Genomic DNA, 25,056 nt, shown 5'->3' on the forward strand with positions numbered 1-25,056 from the left:
GGGCTCCGGGGAGGAACCGGCCCGCCCAGACGCGACTCTTGGGGGCGGAGGAGGGGGGAGCCCGGGGCCCGGCCAGACCCGACGCCGGGGGGGGGGGAGGGGTAAGGCGGAGCCGGGCCCCGCTGTGTTTTAACTGCTGGGTTTAGCTCTTTTGGCACGTTTGCTGCTCCGGCCCCCCGTTGCGCTGCGGCGATTCCCGGGGCAGGCAGGTGCGGCGGCCGGTGCCCTGGCGCGGCTCGGAGCGCAGAGGCTCTTCAATGGAAGTATGTTACCAGCTGCCGGTGCTGCCCCTGGACAGGCCGGTCCCGCAGCATGTCCTCAGCCGCAGAGGGGCCATCAGCTTCAGCTCCAGCTCCGCGCTCTTCGGTTGCCCCAACCCCAGGCAGCTCTCTCAGGTAAGGCCCCCGCCGGCCTCCCGGTGCCGGCCCGGTGACCGCCCGGGTCAGTCCGTCACGGTTTACACCCTTAACGCAGTCACTGGGCTGCGCGCTCCCCTCGCCCCTGGGCTGGCTTGGGAGGTCACTGGGCTACACACAGTATTACACACCCCTTTTCTCTCGCAAGACCTCCCACAACCGGTTTACTCAGTCATCGGGCTACACTCTGTGCTCCCCACCAAGATACCTCAGTCACTTGGACTCCTTCTCTCCATCCCTTCCTTTGCATGGGGACTTGTGTATTTGTAGCTGCATATGTTGCTTCTTGCAACGATATCGGCTACCATTTAGAGAAAGTGATGCCTGCAAGTTGATAACATTCGCGTTTGTGCCCAGTTTTGGTCGACATTACAAATGTGCAACCAAGCTTGGAAGCTTCCTTGAGCTGTTTAAGGTTTGATGACAACAAACTACCTTCCTGTTAAATTACCCCATCAGTAGCCTGCTCATTTATCACTTCAAATACCTATCGTGATGAAAAGAAAATACTACCTGTATTCTATGTTTCCTGTTGCTAGTTACCACTGATATTATCTTTTCCTAATTGATTTCAGAGCTTGCAGTAAATTCTTATATAATTGGCTTTCCAGAGTCAGTGAGCCTTTTGCTTTCTTTAGTTATTTTCAAACTAGTTTTGAACAGTTCTTAAGTTTTTCCTTCCCTCAAAAAGCCAAAAGTTTTTGGTGAGTCTTAATTTTTTTTCCAATATTATATTGAGCAGTGTATGTTCAGAGTAAAACATTGCCGTAATGGTAAGCATTTCTCCTCTCTTTTTTTTTTTTTCCTGTAAAGATTCAAGCCTTAGAGGTCTAGTTGCAGTAAGACCATCTTTGGCTTTTTAATTCTCATGGCATCTTCCCTGTGCATATTAAAGGGTTCACAAGATGAATAATTATCAGAGTTAAACAAAATTTTGAAGAGAATTTGTTTATAAAAACATATTCAATACAGGTGATATGAGACAATAGGTTTTCCTTTCTACTGATCTTTTTGTTTCTATCAATATGCTGGTGAAGTTTTCCTGCAAATTGTGATAAACAGACCTTTGCATTTTCAAAAGGACTTTATTCAGACTTCAGAGTGGAATTATAATAGAAAAGGTAAATATGTTTTAGTTGCTGACATCTGAAGGTTCTGTTTAACATTTTAATCTGGATGTTTGAGTTGTGTTTAGCTAACTTACTGATTTTCCCTCCCCCCCACTTAAAACACTGTCACTTGTTTGCATCTCTTCATATATTAAAAGAAAACTGAAAGCTGCTTTCCTATCCCTTACCAAGACAGCTCTAGTTTGTGCAAGTGCTTTTGGAGAGTAGAGTTGCTGGTCTCTTTTTGTTTAATAGCAATTAGGGCTGTCAAGTGATTTAAATAAAATAATCACGATTAAAGAATAATAGAATATCATTTAAATAAATTATTTTTGATGTTTTCTACAGTTTCAAATATATTGATTTCGATTACAACACAATACAAAGTGTACAGTGCTCACTTTTTTATTTTTGATTACAAATATTTGCACTGTAAAAAACAAAAGAAATTGTATTTTTCAATTCACCTAATACAAGTACGGTAGTGCAATCTCTTTATCATGAAAGTTGAAATTACAAATGTAGAATTATGTACAAAAAAAATCTGCATTCAAAAACAAAACAATGTTAGAGCCAGTAAGTCCACTCAGTCCTACTTCTTGTTCAGTCAATCGCTCAGACAAACAAGTTAGTTTACATTTGCAGAAGATAATGCTGCCTGCTTCTTGTTTACAATGTCACCTGAAAGTGAGAAGAGGCATTCACATGGCATTGTTGTAGCTGGCATCTCATGATATTTACATGCCAGATGCGCTAAAGATTCATGTGTCTCTTCTTGCTTCGTCTATCGTTCCAGAGGACATACTTCCATGCAGATGACGCTTGTTTAAAAAAACAGTGCACTAATTAAATTTGTGACTGAACTCTTTGGGGGAGAATTGTGTGTTTCCTGCTTTGTTTTACACGCATTCTGCTGTATATTTCCTGTTATAGCTGTCTCAGATGATGATTCAGCACGTGTTGTTTGTTTTAAGAAAACGTTCACAGCAAATTTGACAAAATGCAGAGAAGATACCAATGTGAAATTTCTAAAGATAAATACAGCGCTCGACCCAAGGTTTAAGAATCTGATGTGCCTTCCAAAATCTGAGAGGAATGAGGTGTGGAGCATGCTTTCAGAAGTCTTAAAAGAGCACACTTTAATGCGGAAACCACAGAACTCAAATCACCAAAAAAGATGAACCTTTTGCTGGTGGCATCTGACTCAGATAATGAAAATGAACATGCAGCGGTCTGCACTGCTTTGGATTGTTATTGAGCAGAACCCGTCATCAGCATGGACGCATGTCCTGTGGAATGGTGGTTGAAGCATTAAGGGACATATGAATCTTTACTGCATCTGGCATGTAAATATTTTGCGACATGGGCTACAACAGTGCCATGCAAACACCTGTTCTCACTTTCAGGTGACATTGTAAACAAGAAGCAGGCAGCATTATCTTCTGCAAATGTAAACAAACTTGTTTGTGCGATTGACTGAACAAGAAGTAGGACTGAGTGGACTTTTGGGCTCTAAAGTTTTACATTGTTTTGTTTTTGAATGCCCTAATAGCAATGTATTGTTTTTTGTTTGTGGGAATAGTGTTGTTAGTGGGATGAAAGGAATACACAAATTAAGAATTATGTGGAATTAAACATAAAGAGAATAGCTGTAAGGAAACAAAGTAGGTCATTGTTTGGTATAATGTTGATTGTATCCATTATGAATGCAGCTTAAAGGAATGCAAATTTCTTGTTTGTATGAAAAATTACTTTTTTCATTGTAATTCTTCAATCAGCTGCTTTTTCTATAATCTTAGTAATAACTGTTTTGTCACTAATGGAGTTGGCACCTTTAAGGAGTAGAGATTGGCAGCTACCGCAATACAAATAAATCTAAAAATATTCTCAAAGTCTCCAACTTCAGTGCCCTGTAATGCTATGTATGCCATGTGTAAATATAGAATGAGTCTCTTGCCTGAATAGCAGGGGTGGCTTTAGCCAGGGTCAATGAGTGCAGTTGCGTCAACAGAAATCAAGCCTGGATCAACCAATGCACACAGGGTGCATTTGCACAGGATCCCTTTTTCAGTTTGGTGCAGCCACCCCTCTGTTGTGACTTGATGAGGGGGAATCCTTTCCAGACAGGCCCCTCTAGAGCAGTCGTGGACAACCTGCAGCCTGTCAGATGGCTTACATTGACTGTACACAGGCACGGCCACCCACAGCTCCCATAGGCCGGGAACGGAGAACCGTGCCCATTAGGAGCTGCGAGTGGCTGTGCCTATGAATGGTCAATGTAAACCAACTGTCTCGCGGCCCACCAGTGGATTACATTGATGGGTTGCAGGTTGCCCACCACTGCTCTAGAGCAATTTGGGACCCTGGTACATCATGTTCATTGGGACCCCACCCCCTTTATTTATTCAGATGTTAATAATGTTGCCTCCCCGCCCAAGCCCTGCCTGCAGGGACACAACTCCCCACTTGGGGTTCCAAACACCAGTAAACTCCATGTGGGCTGGGAAAGAGAACACTTCTGGGGGTTATCAGTTTGCAGAAGCACCAGAGCTTGCCCAGTAAGCACCATTTGCAGAAGTAGGGGAAAGGGTGAGGCACATTCACATGCCAGTCTGCAGACTAACTTTTATGGTTTGAATTTTGGGCGTAATTATCTGTTGACTAGTTGAATGCCCTGATTTTTCTCCTTCAACCTCCACTGTCATTTTTGCTGTCTCCATCATTCTCTCTTCCTCCCTTATGTTTATTAACGCCTCCTCTTTTATTAATGCCATTCTTCTCACCCCTCATCTGTCCCCATATATTTTAAAAATTGAAATAATGAAGTATTTGGAACCATCCCACACAAGAAACTTGGCCAACTTGATGACTTCATCTTATTACTGTTACTCAGGTCTTTCCCCATATCCTCTTCCTCCTCTTCGTTGCACCCACTTAGTGTCAAATTAGTTAAGTGCTTTGAGGCAGAGACTGTCTTCATATGATTTTATGCAGTGCTAAGCAAAATGGGGACCAATCCTGATTGGATCCTTTGTGTGTTATGGCCACTTTATTATCATATGACATTCTTCAAATTTCCTAATTTTAAGTGTAAATTATTTGTGCATATGTCTTGAAATTTTGGTATTTGCTACTCTTTGTAAGGATCATGATTACTTGTTTCATGGACCTAATTGTTGTCATTGCCTGCAGAAAATCTGAGTGGTTAGATTAGTAGATTAAAATCTTCATTAATTTCAGTGCAATTTGGCTACAGTCAACAAAAATCAACTCTGTTCTATTGTCTTCAGTACCTTTTTGTCATGGGTATAGATGGCATAAAACCTGGTATTACTATGTTTCAAAGGAAACTGGTTTTAATAAAAAAAACCCCAAACCTCAAACTTTTAGTTGTAAAGTAATCTGCTTCAACCCTAAAACAAGTCTGTAGTGAAACAACATTTTAACTCATTTAATTTGATATATTTGTCTTGAATATTCAAAATAGCTCAAATTAACTGGAATTAGTGATATTTATAATTGGGGTAAGTAAAAGACGATAAACTGAACAGTCAGCTTTTTTATGCTAGATACAATTTTTTTCTGAATTCTTATTCAGCATTTATGACTGTTTCAAAAATTTCCCTTTTATTTTAAGAAAAACAAAACAACCTTATCTATTAAGTAATAACGTAGTCTTTTCAGATATTTGAGAGAAATGAAATGTAGGCAAGTTGGGTAACAAACATTCAAAAAGTCAGTACAGTAAAATGCTTAGTCTGAGACACTGAAAAGTCACCGAAGTTCTTTAACAAACAGGCTCCTTAGTTTGTTCTCCCATGCTGCCCATCAGGCATGGGAAGAGCTCCCAGCAGACATCTGCAAAGCCATTTCATTGTTTTCCTTCAGATTTCTTCTTAAAACTCTCCTTGGCTGTGATGCCTTCCAAACATAAACAAACAACCCCAGTTATACAGTGGTATGGTGATTTGGGGAACCAACATACAATTTATGAATTATGATTGATACTATGAAAATTGCTGCATCACTGAACACCTCTGTGTAAATGTGGAATCTACCATGGGCTGGTAAGGGATATGTTTTCCCCAGACCAAGGACAATGGAGAGTTGTCAACTTTAACGGCTACACTCTGACAACACAATAGTTGCGTTAAGGAGTGTGCCTGAGCTGGGAAATCAATTTGGCTAAGTTGGTTTGCAGGAAGGAGGTTTGGAACAGTGAAAAGTTATCAAAGACAGAACAAAGAAGCCTGGTGTAGAAGAGGGGCATATAAACTTGGGGGCGAGATACAGGAAGGTTGGGCAGGACAGGGGAAGGGAATGTATTGGCCAAGATTAGAGGCGGCCAACTAGAGAGAAGGCTCTGTGTTTCAGAGCCAAAGCCATGCACTACAACAGAAGGACTTTGGATGACCCCCGATGACACTGACCACAACCTAAATAATGCCCAAAGAGCACTGAGGAAACTGAGGCAGTGAAATGTGTATAGGGTTTATCTATTTCTGTATAAATCTGTGTATTTCTCATGCTATTAAAGAAAAAACAGTGCTGTGTATGAGTCCTGTGCAAAGGCTGTATGTGTTATATGCTACATCTTGCCCTGTACCCCCTGAGATAGTTAAACTGTAACCCAATTTCAGCACTGGTTTCAGAGTACTGGGCAGTTGGCCATATATCCTAAACTCTTAGGATGGAGTGCTAGATAGAGGATCTGCAACCTGTGTGTGTGTGTATACACCAAACCAAGGGCAAGCGATTCTGTTCAGACTCTGGGATCCAGCATATGGATCCCCTCATAGTGGTCTGGAAAGTATCCAGCAGAGGGAGCTTATCAGGGCCTTGACAAATGATTAGGAAGCTGGTATGCTGACACTGCTGTCCATCGTGCTGACTAGCATTTGTCATTGTTTCTTTGTGCTCCCCCATCTGTCTGTATCTGAATTCTGTCTCTTCTATATTTAAATTGTAAGCTTTGTTGGTCAGGGTCTTTCTTTTGTGCAGTGCCTAGCTCAGTGAGATGCTGGCCCATGACTGGGCTTCCTGGGTACTGTGTGTGTGTGTGTGTGTATATATATATAATATATATATATATAAAAAAACATATTTTTTATATTTATGGCAAGTGCTCCTAACATCTTCTGGACTAGATGAAATCTATTGTATCTGTTTAGTCTTCTCTTCCCCCCACCCAGGTCATTACATATGCAAATGTGGCAGCTAATATTTGAAATGTCTCCAGCTCATAAATGAGCAACACTTATTTAACTCAATTCTGTATTACACAAGCTCTTAGTAAATTCTGATGCTATGAAATTACAATCTTAAATACTAGTAGAGGCCGCCATCATAGTATCTGAGCACGTGAGACATAAATGAATTTATCTTCTTGACACCCTGTGAGGTAGGAGAGCATTATCCCTGTTATGGGTTCGGTCAGAGACCCCCTTGAGGCTGTCATCTGACATCCTGCAATTACCTCTGAGTCCATTTTCCACTGCCAGCTTGGGACTCCAGAACCCTGCCTTGTTGAGCCAGACATGCTAGTCTGCTGCAATGCAGACCCACGTCTGGTCCACGCCTCCAAAGCTGCAGACTTTAACCAAAAACTGCTCAGCAAGTCACCTATCTTCAGCACCCAGACACCCAGCTCCCAATGGGATCCAAACCCGAAATAAATCCGTTTTACTCTATATAAAGCTTATACAGGGTAAACTCATAAATTGTCTGCCCTCTGTAACACTGATAGAGAGAGATGCACAGCTGTTTGCTTCCCCAAGTATTAATCACTTACTCTGGGTTTACTAATAAAAGTGACTTTAAGTATAAAAAGTAGGATTTAAGTGGTTTCAAGTAATAACAGAATAAAGTAAATTACCAAGCAAAATAAAAACAAAACACGCAAGTCTAGCCTAATACATTTATGAAACTGACTGCAGGTAAATTTCACCCTCAGAGATGTTCCAGTAAACTTCTTTCACAGACCAGACTTCCTAGTCTGGGCCCAATACTTTCCCTGGTATGATTCTTGTTAGTTCCAGCTCAGGTGGTAACTGAGAGTTTTCTCATGACTGCAGCCCCCTTTGTTCTGTTGAACCCCCTTTATAGCTTTGGCACAAGGCAGGAATCTTTTGTCTCTCTGGATCCCCACCTCTCCTTCTAAATGGCAAAGCACCCAGTTTAAGATGGATTCCAGTGCCAGGTAACATGGTCACATGTCCTGTGAGACCCCAAGCCTACATTCTTTCCGGCCTAACTCACATGAACATAGGAAGGTTTACAGGTAAAGAGCCATTTACAACCAATTGTCCTAGTCAATGGGAGTCATCAAGATTCTAAACCACCATTAATGGCCCATACTTTGCATAATTACAATAGGACTTCAGAGTAATACTTCATATTTCTAGCTTCAGATACAAGAATGATACATTCATATGAATAGGATGAACACACTCAATAGATTATAAGCTTTGTAATGATACCTTACAAGAGGCCTTTTGCACAAAGCATATTCCAGTTGCATCATATTCACACTTATAAACATATTTCCATAAAACATATGGAGTGCAACATCACAATCCTTATTTTACAGATGAGGTTTGAGTCACAGAGAGATTAAGGGCTTTAAGGGTTTAGTCTTTGTTTTTTGAAATTCTGAATACTGTTTGTCCTTGATCTACACTTAGAGTTAACCCATGTTCAATACTATTACATCTGCACTCATTGTTGAGAATGGGAGACTTGTAGTCTACGCAAGGGTTGAGTGAATTGTGCAAGATCATACAGGAAGCCTACGTCAGAGCCTGGAAATTGAACCCAAACTTCTCAAATTCCATTCCAGAATTATGCACAAAAATCCTTATAGGTGAATTTAGAAGTGTAGTTTATTTCATTAGTCTGAGAATGTGAAGTTTTCAGCGTTGTTCTACTTATGCAAGTAATAACTGCAATGTAAGCAAGCACCCAAGGTAGCTCAACAAACCTCCATGCCAAAGATAATGTTTGATATCAAACATTTAATTACAAAAGTATTGTCATCATTTCAGAGACATGATTCCCATCTGATACTTAATTGCATTATTAAATGTAGTAGGTTTTAACTGCAGGAAACTTGCAGACAAGCATTTTGGTTCATATCCGGGTCCAAAAATCGCTTCTGTGGTTGCTGCTTCCTTTTTCAAGAGCATATTGATATCTCTCCTTAGAATGACTAAGACTGACCCTCCCCCTCTTCTGAGAGTGAGACACATATGCAACTACTATTGCACATATGGCAATTTAACTTATGGGAATGAGGTCAGGGAGAGGATGATATAACTAATCAGACTCAGGTCCCCTCTTTGTACTACTGAAGAGGAAGAGTCTTTTACCTGACTCTTTAGTTATCCAAAGAGGAAGCTTACAGGGGCCACAACCTGAAATAGGTTCTCCCTGGCTAAGCTCCAGGTAAGTACCTGTTATATTCGGAAAGATGGCCATGTAGTCCACAGAATTATATTGCTACTCCTTTTCCCATCAAAAACGATTTGTTGGGGGAGGGAGGAAGCTTCCTCTTCACCATTAGAATCCCCTTGCTGCAGACCAAGCTGGGGGAACTCCACTACCAAAAGCTGAAACCTAATTGCAAAGAGTAAAAAAATTCATACCCCACTTAATATCAAGGAGGGAGAAGAACACAAAGAAGCTGCTCCAACACTAAGAGGAAAGAAACAAGATTGGTTAGGGTAGGCGCTTACAGATGAGAAGTTGGGTGGTGACGCTGTTCCTGTAGAAGATGATCATGTGTATGCAGTCTCCTTCCCAAGAAGCTTTGGGAACAATTTTTAGTCTTTCTTCAGAATAGAGCACAATAAGAAGGATGGCTAGATATAAACAAATTACTTCTCAAGGAATTCCCCTATATTTAATATGCAGAATAACTTTACTCATTTTTGCAATTGTTAGATTACAAAGTCTTTTACTTTGTGTATACTTTATAGTGTTTGCAGTCTGGGAAAGGATTGTGATATTCATGACAGTGGTACTGTTTCTAGTTGTTTCTGGCTTTAGGCATGTAGCTTGATATATTCTAGATTGTATAGTTAGGATTGAAGGCATGAGGGTAGAGATTTCAAGCTTGTCATGTGCAAACTATTGTTTCCTTTGTTTTTAGTTTCACTGCACTGTGCTGAGGGATGAGATTATCAACATTTGGGAGGGCATGATGTTAGCATCTTTTAAAATTAAGCCCTTGTGCAGGAATCCTGTTAACTATTACCTTGTTTTAACTCCATTTTTGGGACGAATGAGAAGTTTGCAGCAAAGCAACTTTCACAATATCAAGATACCTTAGATTTCCTGGAGCAATGTCGGTAGAGTTCCATGCCTGATTATGGTATGAATAGTGTGGTGATCACACTAGTTTAGCTCTTTCTAGTGTGGACAAAAATCTAGTATCCATGCAGATTGTTCTGCATTCCTAGTCTTTGAAACTACGAACTCTGGGGTATTATTGACATCTATGAGCCCTTGTAATGACAGACAGTTTTCCTTAGGTGTCTCAGGTCTTGCTTGTCAGCACAGATCTAGAGGGTAGTTTTAATCAATTTCTCATTTATAGCAAGAGTGCTGTCCTGTAGAATACTGCAAAGTTCTGGACTGGCACTCCTGTTCAACTTGTGTTACAGAGCCATTGGGGAGATGATAGGACCTTGTGACTTAAGCTACACTAATTTTCAGTGTGATGAATGACGGTATCATTTTTCACTGGGCCTAGACCAGTGGTGGGCAACCTGCAGCCTGTCAGGCCAGTCTGCTGAGACAGTTTGTTTACATTGACTGTCCATAGGCACAGCTGCCCGCAGCTCCCAGTGGCCGGGAATGGCGAACCGCAGCCACTGGGAGCTGCGGGCAGCTGTGCCTATGGACAGTCAATGTAAACAAACCGTCTTGCGGCCTGCCAGAGGATTACCATGATGTGCCTCAGGTTGCCCACCACTGGCCTAGACCGTGCATTTAATCAGCTTTCCTGAACAGAGACAGCGGTTTGGATGAGTAAGCTGACGGAAGCTTGGTCCAGATAAAACAGGTTATCGGTTGGATTAGGAGTGCAGGGGAAGCACCAGTGGAAGTAGTCAAATTTATATCTGTTTCCTGAACTGAAGGAGATACTAGCAAAGTTACTCCTGGGGGAATTCTGCTACCTGTGCATGTGCAGAATTCACATCCCCTGCAGATTTTTTTTTTTTTTTCCCCCTCTGCAGAAAATACATTCTGCCAGAGAGGCACTGCAGTTATGCCTTTTGCTCACCAGGGGTTGCTATGGAGCCAGAACAGAGGGCAACTGGCTCACCGGTCATAGCAGTCAGCAGCTGATAAGGAGGACAAGAGGCTGCATTCCTCACAGTGCCCTGCCCACATGTCCGGCCAGGTGAGGAGGCACTGGATGTGGTGGGGACAGAGTGGGGTGCACTGGGTGGTGGGGAGTCACACAGACTGGGATTCAAAAAGGCTAGTGTGTGAAGGCTGAATGGGGGTGCAGAGCCACATGGAGACGGGGGATGGCAGAGCATAGGTGCAGGGAAAATGGGGTGGGAGGTGACTGGGGGTACAGGATGGGGAAGGCGGGTGCATGGGGACAGAGGGAGGGGGACTGCAGGGACACGGGGTAGATGTGCCTGACTGAATAGGAGAGGCTAGGGGTCAGCCAAGGTCTGCATGGGGGAGGCTCTCCAAATCCCTAACAGTCATGTGTCTCCCTCTCCCCCTCTCTCTGACTCACCCCCCCGCCCCCGCCCTCCCAAAAAAGCCCTGTTCCATACTTCTCCCACACACACCCAACAACCCTCCAGGTTCATTACCAGGCTCCTTCCCGGCAATTACTTCCCTTTCCCTCAGCTCCTCTGTTACCCCTGACTCCCCCAAGCTTCTGCACTCCTTTTGAGGGGTGCGGGAAATATGTTTCTGTATTGTAGTTTGGCCCTATTGTAAGAATGGCCCTAGTGGGTCAGACCAAAGGTTCATCTAGCCCAGACCAAAGGTCCATCTTCCGACAGTGGATAGTGCCAGATGCCCCAGAGAGAATGAACAGAACAGGTAATCATCAAGTGATCCATCCCCTTTTGCTCATTCCCAGCTTCTGGCAAACAAAAAGTAGGGACACCATTCCTGCCCATCCTGGCTAATAGCCATTGATGGACCTATCCTCCATGAGTTTATTTAGTTCTTTTTTGAACCCTGTTATGGTCTTGGCCTTCACAACATCCTCTGGCTAGGAGCTACGCAGGTTGAGTCTGTGTTGTGTGAAGAAATACTTTCTTTTTTTTGTTTTAAACCTGCTGCCTATTAATTTCATTTGATAACCCCAAGTTCTTGTGTTATGAGGAGTAATAAACAACACTTCCTTATCTGCTAGAAAGTAGATAGTTTAAATGTATTATTATTCAGAGTTCTGTATTAATATGCCTAGTAAGGAATGCATTTGTCTAAAAATATTTCCTGAATCTTTTTTGTTGTCTGTATTGTTACAGACATACTTGTTGACAGGTATTTTGAAATAAATTGGGATGATTATATAGTGTTATTTTGACAAATATATATAGAATTTTGCAGAATTTTTAATTTTTTGGCAGAGAATTTCCCCAGGAGTACAAAGTGTACTTAGGTTTGTGAGTTGTGCATCTCAGGATCCAAGATGGCTTCAGAAGTCCACATAACAGGAGTGCCCTACAGCTATTTTTCCCTCATCTGTGTTTAACAATAAGGTTATAACTTTCTTTCTAGATGAGTGAGGAAAGATGGTCCTGTGGTTAGGACGCTAGCCTAGGGCTTGGATTATAGGGTTCAATTCCTTGCCCTGCCCCAGATTTCTGTGTAACCTTGGGCATATCACTTAAGCTATGTATACACTGCAGACCTTACAGCTCTACTGCTGCCGGTGTAAGGTCTCCCATGTAGCCACTCTATGCCAGCAGAAGAGAGCTTTCTCGCTGACATAATTAAACCACCCCCTAATGAGTGGCAGTAGCTATATCGTTGGGAGAACGTCTCCTGCCGACATAGTGCTGTCCACACCAGTGCTTTTGTCGGTTGGGGATGTTTTTTCTTCTTCACAACCTGACCAACAAAAGTGCCAGTGTAGACTGAGTCTTTGCCTCTCTGTGCCTCAGTTCCCCATCTATAAAATGAGGCTAACGGGTGTTATGTGCATAAATACATAAAAGATTGTGAAGTGCTTTGAGATCTACTGATGAAAAAGGGCTATGAGAGCTTGGTATTATATGATTTATTATGATCACTACAATTATTCTCACCTTTGTCATATCAGAATAGATTATTGTAATGAATTCTGCTCTGTACTGTAATTGAAGACCAGAAATTCCAGTTAGCACAGAGTGCCGTTACCAGCTGCTTTAATAGTGTCTTGCAAGGATCACATTGCACCTGTGCTCATGGATCTGAACTTGCTTTTCAGTTTTCCAGGTGCATTTGAAGTGTTGGTTTTAGAGCCCAAACAACTTAGCCCCCTGTAAGCTACAACAACCTTGATTCTCACTCTCTTGCAGTACTATGACAATTTGAGATCACCAATGCTCAAGCTAAAAGCTTACACATGAAGGGAGCTTGTGTGGTTTTTTTTTTTTAAATGATGGGGCCCTTGATTCAAATTTATTTTCATCTTAACAAAATTAGTTTGAGCCAATTGTTCATTTGCCTATGCACTGAATAAAGCAGAAGTCTTGATCACATACTTTTTTCACATGTAATTAAAAACGGTCGTAATGCCAAATTTCTTAGTTCTGACTTAAAATGCAAGCACACAAGGAGGCTGAATTAAGGTTGCATGGGCAGCCTTAATTCTGGCACTTTGCAACTTCTGAGGATTTGAATTTACACCAATAACATTTTTAACATAGTCTTTTGTATATAATATGGTATGAGGAGGTAAAAGGCCAACACAAACATCCTGTTTCTTGTCCTGTCTTTGATGCAAAATGTCATTGTGCTTGGATAGTGTTTGTTGAGAGCTCCAGCTCTTTATTAATTTTCTCTAAATGATTTCAAAGGTTAAATAAATATCAGAATTCTAAAATAAGTGTTTGGCATATGTTACTGAAAAATCCGTCAGCTCCTTAAACTTAGGTAAAAATCACAATTCAGCATCATTTTGAGACCCCCTGACAACTAGGTTTTGTTCCTTCTTCACAGGGATGTTTTCCAGTGGAATGGTATGCTGCTTCTTCCACTACATAAATGGTGTTCAGGCTATGATCATCTCTTCTTGCTGTTCTTTCTCATTCTCTTGCTGTGGTTACCACTGCTTATCTTTCCAATCATTTATTTTTCCCCAAGAAGGAGCAGTAATGTATGAACTAACTTTTTTCTTTTGTTTTGAAAAACTAACTTATTTCAGACCAGAGCTGTTGCATGTTCATGTTCTGTTTCTACCCTATGCCTCTTTTCAATTTTCTTAACTTTTTATTCTTATGCACCTTCCCACCCTTCCTTCTTCCTTGATTGTCTGTTATGTAACTCCACTTTACTGATTTCTTTTTATTCTTTGTATTCTGTGAGCTGCAAAATGTAACTTGTCAAAATCGTGAGCACAACTGAGCAATGTAGGAGTGAGGTGTGGAAAATTGCTTTGGGTGGGGGTGGGACTCAGCACAGGAAAGTTGGAACGTGTAAGAATGGAGGGGCATGAGTGGACTATGGTATGTAGGAAAGTTGGGGTAGCTGAGACAAAAAATACCAGCACAACTAAGTTTGTTACTCTGCAGGTCACATACTAAAAAAATAAAAAAAAAGTTGTTAAAAAAATTATGCTGGGCAGATACATCTGTTAATTTTGAGCCATAAATAGGGTGCCACCTTAACTCAGAATTTTTTTTAAAGATTTTTTTTCTCTTGCAATGTTCCTTGATAATTGTTTCTAGTTACAGCTTGTTTATAGTATAGGTTTCGGTGAGATGATATTAAGAATATTTAACAGAAAACTCCAATTTCTTTACTTCACGAGAGATTTTTTTCCTCCCCACAAGAAACAGTGATGGCATTTTGATTAGAGCCCTAATTGATTGTGATGCTATAGAAGTTATCCAGTTGTAGAGTTGCTGAATGTCACCGAACATGTATGCTCTTTGCTATAAGTTTGTTACACTGTTGGACTTCAAATGTTTACACTGAGGTGGAAGCTAAAGGATGTTTAAATTACATTTTCTGTTGGGCATTCTTTGGAAGACCATGAAATAGATATGAGGTATAAAAGGGAAAAATTAGTGGTACTCTTCCTAGGTTGGTCCACGGACAAACACCACCCACTTGAGACGCCACTCATAAGAACGACCATATCAAGTCAGACTAGTGGTCCATCTTGCCCAATATCCTGTCATCTAACAGTGGCCAATGCCAGGTGCCCCAGAGGGAATGAACAGAACAGGTAATCATCAAGTGATCCATTCCCACTTCTGGCAAGCAGATGCTAGGGACACTTCAGAGCATGGTTTTTCATCCCTGCCAATCCTGGCTAATAGTCATTGATGGACCTATCCTCCATAAATGTATCTGTTCTTTTTTGAACCCTGTTATAGTCTTGGCCTTCACAACATCCTGTGGCAAAGAGTTCCACAGGTTGGATGTGCATTGTGTGAAGAAATACTTTTTCACACACAGTTCTTGTGTTGAGAGAGTAAATAACACTTCCTTATTTACTTTCTCCACGCCAGTCATGATTTTATAGACTTCTGTCATATCCCCCCATTAGTTGTATCTTTTCCAAGCTGAAAAGTCCTAGTCTTGTTAATCTCTCTTCATAGGGAAGCTGTTCCATACCCCTAATAATTTTTGTTGCCCTTTTCTGTACCTTTTCCAATGCTTCTTGTGTCTTTCCTTTATGCTGCTGGTGAGGGTCTCAGCAGCAGCATGGAGAGTTGGGAGAACCAGACCTCTCTTTCCTCTGCAACAGATTCCAGCTCTTCCTGGGGGATTCCCAGGCTAGCTGGGAGATATCCCTACAGCTTCTACTGGGTCAGCCTCAAGGCCTCCTCCCAGTGGGATATGCCTGGTAGAGTTCCAAAGGAAGCCCTCCCAGGGGGCATCCTTTATCAGGTGCTCAAACCACCTCCATTCCAGTATATCTTTTTTTTACATGGTGCGACTACATCTCCACACAGTATTCAAGAGGTGGGGGTATCATGGATTTATATAGAGGCAATCTGATATTTTTCCATCTTACCACCTATCTCTTTCCTAATAATTCCCAGCATTCTTTTAGCCTTTTTGGCGGCTGCTGCTGCTGCACATTGAATGGTCGTTTTTAGAGAACTATCCACGATGACTCCAATATCTCTTTTTTGATTGGTAACAGCCAATTTAGACCCCATCATTTTATATGTATAGTTGGGATTGTTTTCCAATGTGCATTGCTTTGCATTGATCAAATAAATTAATATTTAAATAGGGTCAGGATCATGGTATTGAAAGAAATCCACAGGGTAAGATTGGTGTTCTGTCTGGGTCTGTGGTAAACAGTGTATATTTAACTAATACATTGCTGCTGCTTTTCTGATAACAGTGCATTTGCTTTTTAGTTTTTTGAAGGCTTCTTTTGCTTGTCTTGTACACAAAGTCTGTTGTATGTCAGTATTTTTCTATAAGCCTTCCACCACATTGTAATCGCACCTTTATTTTTGCTTTAGTTGAGTATCATAGTTGAGTATCATACTCATATCTATTGTACCGTTTAACCTTTATCTGCTTCATTTGCTTGTCTTAACGTTGAATAACTTTGCAGTAAACTCATCAACCCACTCTGTTTTTTGTTTTGTTTTGTGTTTTGGTTGTTTTTTGTTTTGGCAGAAAACTTGTCAGATCTCATCCACCATGTGTTGTGGATTAAAAATGTAACACATTATCAGGCTGTGATATTTCTTATGTCTAGACACTGGATACAATTGGTGATTTGTTTTTGTACAATGCTAATTTTTTTTTTAAATAAGGGTATTAAATATGGTATTAAACAAATGTTTGTAGTATATTTACAACAGGTTGTGGTAAATTTGAATATTTTTTTATGACGTGTACGCTTTTTATTGTATAAATTTTGGTTAGTAAGCTTGGTATCGTATCTGAAGATTTTAGTTTGCACAATTTTGTGACTATTGCATTTAGAAATAGTTTATAAATTAAAAAAAAAAATTCCTAGGGAACAAAAAAGCCCCTTCCCTACTGCTTTTCTATGTCTTTTTGGCTCTGAAAAGTAGTGAAGGACCCCTGATGACTATAGCTACAGAGGACATATGCCAGAATAGGACATTCTGGAAGAGGGTAAAATCCACCCCCATCATTGTCTCCAGAAAAGTGTTTAGAGTGTCAGTCAGTTGGGTGCAAAGTCTGGACATGTTTGCAGAAACAAAAGATGAAAATACAGCATTAGTCAAAATTCTTTTCCTTTTAGCGTCTGCAATATCAATGATACATAGGATATCAGTACAGTATTTTAGTATTTCTGGTTGTGTCCAGAGCTTTACAGCTCAATGTAGACTGCTAACTTGTTCTCCAAAACTAGATTAATCTTTCCCCTTTGAAAGAAAACTTGCTGTGGGGGAAGAGCTGTTTAAAACAATAGATAAACCTATAAAACAATGTGCTACTTGCACCACAGCATTTGAAGAATTTATGTATTGTGAATAACCCGCTAAGGTATGTAGAAACTATTGGAGAAAGCTAAACAATTACATTGACCACAATTCTCAGTGGTTGAGCCTAATAATATCCTCTAACTGACTTGGCTTTAAATCTGAGACATGTCGTTGGCTACAAGAACCTTTCTTGTTGCAAAATCTTGAGCTTTTTCTTGTAACTTGAATATAGGATCTCTTACCAGGTTGGTTGGCTCTGGAATTCTGAAGTCTTTATATTATGCTGACTTGTCTATCAATGATAAAGAGGTTTTGCAATCCAAAAATTACAGAAATTTTTAATATCTGTAATTTAGGTGGAAAAGAGTTCTGTGGCACCTTATAGATTAACAAATGTATTGGAGCATGAGCTTTCGTGGGTGAATACATTTTCATGCTCCAATACATTTGTTAATGTATAAGGTGCCACAGAACTCTTTTCCGCTTTTACAGATCCAGACTAACATGGCTACCCCTCTGGTAATTTAGGTGGCCTATCTTGAATACTTACTGATTCTGCAGCATGCATACCTTCATGTACACATTCTTCTCTCCCATAAGTGGTTTTTCTGCTTTGCAATTCTGAAGTAGGAGAATACATATTCAGCCATGTACTAGTTAGCTATTAATAGTATCTAGAAATGTACTTTGGACACTTTTTTTGAGGTAACTTTCTACTGTTAAAAGAAACCACTGATGTGTAGTTGTGTTGACCTATGTTGGGAGGTAACTAGTAGTCCTGTTCTTGGTGTTCGTTTTTGGGCTTAGGCCTGCAGCACCTTAATGTGAACTCTTGTCGAGATACTCAGACATCTTCCTGGTTACTAGGCACTTTTTTGTTACAAAAGGTATTGCCTTGGTTTCAGCTTCTTGGTTTTTGGGGGCCAGAGGGAAGGGAGGAAGGGCTCTCTTCCCAGCCTGGTAGGCTTTGGACTACAACAGTCTTTTTATCCCATTCTGTGAATGTTATTAACTTGGCCTGTGCTGTCTTCTCTGCCAGGATTTGTTTTTTATTGTTTTGTAAATGCTCATATTTTATGTGGTGCATGAGCACACTATTGGTACTAAAATTTATTTGTCAGTTTTTAATAGCACTTCTGCCAGGGGGATTTTCATTTAAAGGTGAGAATGAAGGGTTGCTAAACAACTCTCATTCAAAGCACGTGAGTGATATTTGAATCTGAATAGCGATTAGAAAAATAAGAGTTGACTTTATTACATTTGTTTTTTTTAATTGTAGCAGGATGTTACTAAAACCACTAATAGTCATTTATTATCTCAAAATGTTCATGCATTAGGTGAAACTTTTCTTCTTTAGGATCTCAGCAGCTGACGTTCGTGAGGTGACAAAGAAAACTCAATAGTAAAAGTAATTTTGCTATCAGCAAATTACAGTTCTCACATATTCTACGTGCTAATGTTCCGTATGGTAATGTTTAATACCTAAAGGTGAGGTATTTGGGGAGCAGGAAAAGAGGAAGATACTTCACATGAATGTACGGAACTAATAGAAAGCATAGCTGAAGTGTGTAGCAGTACCTGTAATTAAGGTTGTTCTTAGAGTATGCATCTGTGTGGATTCCACTGTAGGTGCATATGCATCTCATGCACACAAGACTGGAGCCTTTTTTTGAATAGCAGTGTCCATTGGCGCTATGCATGCGTCTTGTGCTGCATCATGTTACCATGCATTGCAAAGGAATAAAGGTCAGCATGGTCGTGACTCTCTCCCTCTGTCTTTCTCCTTACAGCCCGTGGCAATGAGATGGAATTGGTGAGTGTCCAACTCTCCATTAGTTCTTAGCTTTAGCCAAACCTTCTCCAATCTTCTTCAAGAATCAGAAGAGTTCTCAAGGTTTTATTAACACACAACCTCTTGAGCTATATCAAATTATGTGGCCTGACTATTGACAGATCCCTCGCTGTACAAGGCTACTTCACATGGTGGACTTGAAACCTCTCCGCTTCAAGCCTTGCCTATTCTACAATGGATTAATTCCTCTGAAAAGATGGGACACAGGCATCTCTTCTGTTTGAGATTCACATATACCTAGCATATAGTTCGTGTGCCAATCATTCTCCACAGGGGCGAGATGTAAGGCTAAAGCTACATCTTCTGGAACAATACACAAAGGTCTCTTTAGACCCTGAGGAGATAAACTCTGCAGTTTTGCTAATGGACAAGCCCACATCATCTAGTGATAAGCAACACCGAAGACCAGCACAGAGAGAAGACTGGCAGCAATGCCCCAGCACAGAAACTGACCCCAATATTGACATTAAAGCCAGCACTAACATCCCAGTGTTGAAGTCCAGCACCAAGAAGGCTGCTGCAAACAGAGGCAAAGACTCCAGGCTGAACTTGCTGTCCTCCCATAAGGGAAGACAGCATAAAACCTCCAGAGATAAATTCCCCAGAATCTGCATTGTGTCGAGGGCTGGAGAGAAGGAGCAGCCTGTAACACAACAGACCCTGACCTGTCCTGGCACCAACCCAAGGTCTGGTGATGCATTCCTTGGCATTGATGCCTATTGTGGAGGATGAGCCTAGGGATAACCAGGGTACTGAAGTACCTACCGGTACAGTAAAAACCCCAATACTAAAAGTGCCATACATTTTGGTGTTGCCCTTTTGAGAGGGTCTAGTGCTTCTCATCATTACAAGAGCATACATTCGTCCCATCTTTGAGTAGAGAACCCTCTCTTCTGAAGTCAGTGGTTGGCACCATGGAAGGACCTGCTGACTTCTACAGGGCTCAGTTGCTGCTAGCTTGCCAATACCCAGCAAGCCAGCCACATACCTGTGGTGTGCCATTCTGATGCTATTGGAGGTAACTGGGCTTCACCATCTCTGGCATCGAGATGCTGGTTTGCACCACACAAAAGAAAGAAGTCATGCCACTGGCCAACCCATGTACACAGTACCAGGAGGAACTGGATCCAGGGACAGAGCATCATCAGTGCCCCATGTTGCCACCAGAGGCACTTATCTTCACTGCCTGATGAAGTGATATCCTCAACACCAGTAATGGAGCCTGATGACTTTGGATCATTTCAAGAGTTTGAGGATTGCAGAGATTCTGGAAATAGTAGTCAGTCATAACAGAGAAATTCAAGGTATCTGATGATCTTGTCTGCCTCTGGTCCAGCTAGGAGTGCCCTTCCCATTAATGTGGGATTGTTTGACCTGGCTAAGGCTATGGCAGATGCCAACCATAATGCCCACTGCAAATTGGGTGGAGAAAAGGTTTCAAGCACTTCCAATAGGGCTTGAGTACCTCTGTATTCACCTCAACTTGGGCTCCTTAGTCATGTTAGTGGTACAAGAGAAATCTCTTAAGAGTACCCCCCAAGGAGAAGTACCCCCACATAGATCAATCCATCTGGAAGGAAAATCCTTCTCTGTCCTCTCTACCGTTCCTTGTGGCTAAATGCTGGGACTTGTGTGCAAAGTATGACTTCTTGACCTAGGACAGGGTGATGCCCTCAAGATGCTGTTGCATGTCAGGGAGGCACCTAAAGACATAACTAAGGAAGATCAACTGGTGGCCTTACAGGTGGCAATGGACGCCTCTGACAAGATGGCAAGTTCTATGCATAGTGCATCATGGCTTCAAGCATTAGGTTTCCTGAGATAATACAGGCCATGATTGAGGACTTGCTAAATAGCTGTTTGCCATCAAAGGGCAAGCAAACAGGCAGCTCTCTGCACTAAGGCTCAAAGGCCGCTCTGTGCTCCCTAGGGATTTACTCCCCAGCCCTGAAGCACAAGCTGTACCGTTCTCAACCCCCGTTGAGGCCATAGATGCTGTCCTACCATCACAGGCAACTCAAATGCCACCAAGAAAAAACTGAGATACATCAGAGGGCACCAACCTTCCTCCTTTTTGGCAATGCACCCAACGCAACAAATTTGACAGGACTGTTAAGAACCGCATCAGATCTAGTCATATGAACATTACCTTCAGAAGCCACCTTACCCCATTTCACAGATCATGGTCTACCATGACATTGGATATATGGGTGTTAGAGATTATCGCCTATGGCTACCAGTTCTGTTCCAGTCTTTATGCCCTACCCACTTCCCTTCCCCATCCTTCAGGGACCTGTCTCATGAGAGCCTATTGCAAACAAAAGTGACCTTTTTGCTTTTCTTTGGAGCCACAGTGGAGGTTCTACCAGAGTTCAGGGGAAGAGGCTTTTACTCTGGTATTTCCTCATTCTGAAGAAGAAAAGGGGTCTTTGTTCTGTCCTATACCTGAGGAGACTTGGCAAATATATACATTGTCTCAGGTTCAGGATGATAAGGCTTGGTGCCATTATTCCATCTCTCCATGCCCCAAACTGGTTCGTGGCTTGTGTCTCTTGACTTGCAGGATGTGTATTTCCACATTGCTATCGTTCTGGCCCCCAGGAAGTACTGAAGATTTACAGTAGGGCCCAACCATTACCAATACAGGATTCTGTTCCTTGGATACTCCACAGCACAGAATATTCATAAAATGCCTAGCAGTATCCATAGGATTGGAAGGGACCTTGAGAGGTCATCTAGTCCTGTCCCTTGCACTCAGGGCAGGACTAAGGGTATGTCTACACTACAAAATTAGGCCTATTTTATAGAAGTTGATTTTTTAGAAATCAGTTTTATACAGTTGATTGTGTATGTCCTCACCAAGTGCATTAATTCGGCGGAGTGCATCCCACAGTTCTCGCAGTCTCTGCTGCCCATTGGAATTCTGGGTTAAGCTCACAATGCCTGATGGGGCAAAAAGATTGTCACGGGTGGGTTTTGGGTACATGTCGTCAGTCTCCCTCCCCTCCCTCCGTGAAAGCAACTGCAGACAATCATTTTGCGCTTTTTTTCCCCTGGGTTACCTGTGCAGACGCCATAGCACAGCAAGCATGGAGCCCGCTCAGCTCACCACTGCTGTTGCGAGCATTGTAAACACCTCGCTCATTACACTGCAGTATGTTCAAAACCTGGCTAAGAGACGGCAGCACGAGGACGATTGTGAGGAGGATGTGGACACAGACATTCCTGAAAGCACGGGATGTGGCAGTTGGGACATTACGGTGGCACTGGGGCTTGTTGATACAGTGGAACGCCGATTCTGGGCCTGGCAAACAAGCACAGACTGGTGGGACCGCATAGTGTTGCAGGTATGGGATGATTCACAGTGGCTGTGAAACTTTTGCATGCTTAAGGCCACTTTCCTGGAACTCTGTGAGTTGCTTACCCCCACCTTGAAGCGCACGAATACCAACATGAGAGCTGCCCTGACGGTTGAGAAGTGAGTGGAGATAGCCCTGTGGAAGCTTGCAACGCCTGACTGGTACCTGTCAGTTGGGAATCAATTTGGAGTGGGAAAATCTACTGTGGGGGCTGCTGTGATTCAAGTAGCCAATGCAATCGCTGACGTTCTGCTATTGAGGGTAGTGACTCTGGGAAATGGGCAGATCATAGTGGATGGCTTTGCTGCAGAGGGTTTCCCTAACTGTTGGTCGGGCGAGAGACGGAATGCATATCCCTATCTTGGCTCTGGACCACCTTGCCAGCCAGTATATAAACCACAAGAGGTACACTTTTCTCAATTGTGCTGCAAGCACTGGTGGATCACAAGGTACGTTTCACTGACATCAACGTGGGATGGCCGGGAAAGGTGCATGACGCTCGCATCTTTAGGAACTCTGGGCTATTTGAGCAGCTGCAAGAAGGGACTTACCTCCCAGACCAGAAAATTACTGTTGGGGATGTTGAAATGACAATAGTTATCCTTGGAGACCCAGCCTACCCTTTGCTCCCATGGCTCATGAAGCCCTAGACAGCAGTAAGGAGCAGTTCAACTATAGGCTGAGCAAGTGCAGAATGGTGGTAGAATGTGCCTTTGGACATTTAAAAGCTCGCTGGTGCTGTTTGCTGACTAGGTTAGACCTCAGCGCAACCAATATTCCCATTGTTATTACTGCTTGCTGTGTGCTCCATAATATCTGTGAGTAAGGGGGAGATATTTATGGCAGGGTGGGAGGTTGAGGCAAATCGCCTGGCTGCCAATTTTGAACAGCCAGACACCAGGGCAATTAGAAGAGCACACGTAGGTGTACTGCACATCCAAGAGGCTTTGAAAACCAGTTTCATGACTGGCCAGGCTACGGGGTGTGTGTGTGTTTCTCCTTGATGCAAACCCGCCCCCTTTGTTGATTTTTAATTCCCTGTACGCTAACCATCCTCCCCCCACTCCCTTCTATCACAGCTGGCAAAGGAAATAGTCACTATTGTTTTGAAACCATGCGTTCGTTCGTTCTTTCTTTTTAAAAAAAGGAGATAACTGATAAGGTAGCCCGGGTGGGGAGGGAAGGACAAGGCCACATGGCTTATTGTAGCCACACTACAAATCAAAACTGTTTGTTTGACTGCCTTCTGTTGCATGGGCCATCCTCTGGAGTGGCTGGGTGCTCAACAGGCTGCCCCCTCCCCCGCCTTCTTAGTCATCTGGGTGAAGAGGCTATGGAACTTGGGGAGGAGGGCAGGCGGTTGTACAGTGGATGCAGCGGTGCTCTGTGCTCTTGTTGGCTTTCCTGCAGCTCCACCAGATGCCTGAGCATGTCTGTTTGTTTGCTCCCCCGTTAGCCTTAGTATTGCATCCTGCCTCTTCTCATCATGCTCATTTAATGCTTTCCTGGACTCTGCCACTGAATCCCGCCATGCATTTGGCTGTGCCCTATCAGTGCGGGAGGACTGCATGAGCTCGGAAAACGTGTCATTGCGAGTGCATTCCCCGCCCCCACCTTCTAATCTGTGATAACCTCAGGGACGGAGATGATAGGGGGAGGGTAGAAACATTTGCACCTGCAGCAGGATAAAAAGGGAGAGTAAAGTTGAAGATGATACATTTCTGAGAACAAAAGGGAGGTTCTTTCTCAGTGAATCAAGGAATTCACAGCAGACAGCACATGTGTTTTAGGTACAAGGTCGCATTTTGTCTGTTATATTGAGTGCCTGCCAGTATGGTGATACATCACACATAGCTGTGCAACAGAATTCAGTTTCCAGACAGCCATGGTAAGCCAAAGGGTATGCGGGTTTGGCTTATAACCCCTTCATAACATGTGGGAATGTTTTCAAACTGCAGCACCCTCCTTTCCCATAGCAAGCAATGCCAGTTGGGTTTGCTATTTAAAAGGAGGGGCTGTGGTTTTTGCGTGGATGTGCAGCACACACCTCCCCTCAGCCTTCTGCGTGATGATCCCTTTTAGTCAAGCACAAACAGCCCAGCATGAATGGTGTTCTCTTACAAAAATTCCCCTATTTCAACTAGGTGACCATGAATGATCTCTCTTGAGGCTAACGCAGAAAGGTATATACCGAATGTTGCTTGAATGCAACCAAAACCCAGGACTATTCGCTGCCATGCTTTGTGCTGCAATGGTTCCAGATTACTTGCTACTGGCTTGATGTGGTAAAGTGTCCTACCGTGGAGGACGAAATAAGGCAGCCCTCCCCAGAAACCTTCTGCAAAGGCTTTCAGAGTACCTCCAGGAGAGCTTCATGGAGATGTCCCTGGAGGATTCCTGCTCCATCCCCAGACACGTTAACTGATTTTTCCAGTAGCTGTACTGGCCACAAATGCATCTTAAGTCTTTAGGGCAAATCAAACATTAAACACTATTGCGTTTAAACCCAGTACTATAGTTACAAATGTGCACTCCCAGAGGTGCCTTCTCCGCCTTCAGGGTCGGGGATCCCGCCTGGGGAGGGTATTGGCTCCAGGGTGATGAAAAGGTCCTGGCTGCCGGGGAGAATGGATTCACTGCTTGCCTGCTGCGCATTCTCCTCCATGTTGCATGAGACTCCCCCCTTTCAGGTGTCCACGGACAGTG

The 25,056-nt window shown here is 42.5% G+C and overlaps 1 protein-coding gene across 2 annotated transcripts in view; it reads left to right on the plus strand.

The window, feature by feature from the left end:
• The window catches only part of PDE7A (phosphodiesterase 7A), a 149,968-nt gene that overhangs the window by 364 nt on the left and 124,548 nt on the right, over nt 1-25,056 (plus strand). For both annotated transcript variants that reach the window (XM_045004724.1, XM_045004725.1), the window contains exon 1: nt 1-395. This exon is cut by the window's left edge and continues 364 nt beyond it. In XM_045004724.1, the coding sequence (XP_044860659.1) occupies nt 258-395 (138 nt within the window). In that variant the 5' untranslated portion in view covers nt 1-257. The remainder of the gene's footprint in view (nt 396-25,056) is intronic.

The sequence above is a fragment of the Mauremys mutica genome, chromosome 2 (genome assembly GCF_020497125.1).
Source record: "Mauremys mutica isolate MM-2020 ecotype Southern chromosome 2, ASM2049712v1, whole genome shotgun sequence".
NCBI lineage: Eukaryota > Metazoa > Chordata > Testudines > Geoemydidae > Mauremys > Mauremys mutica.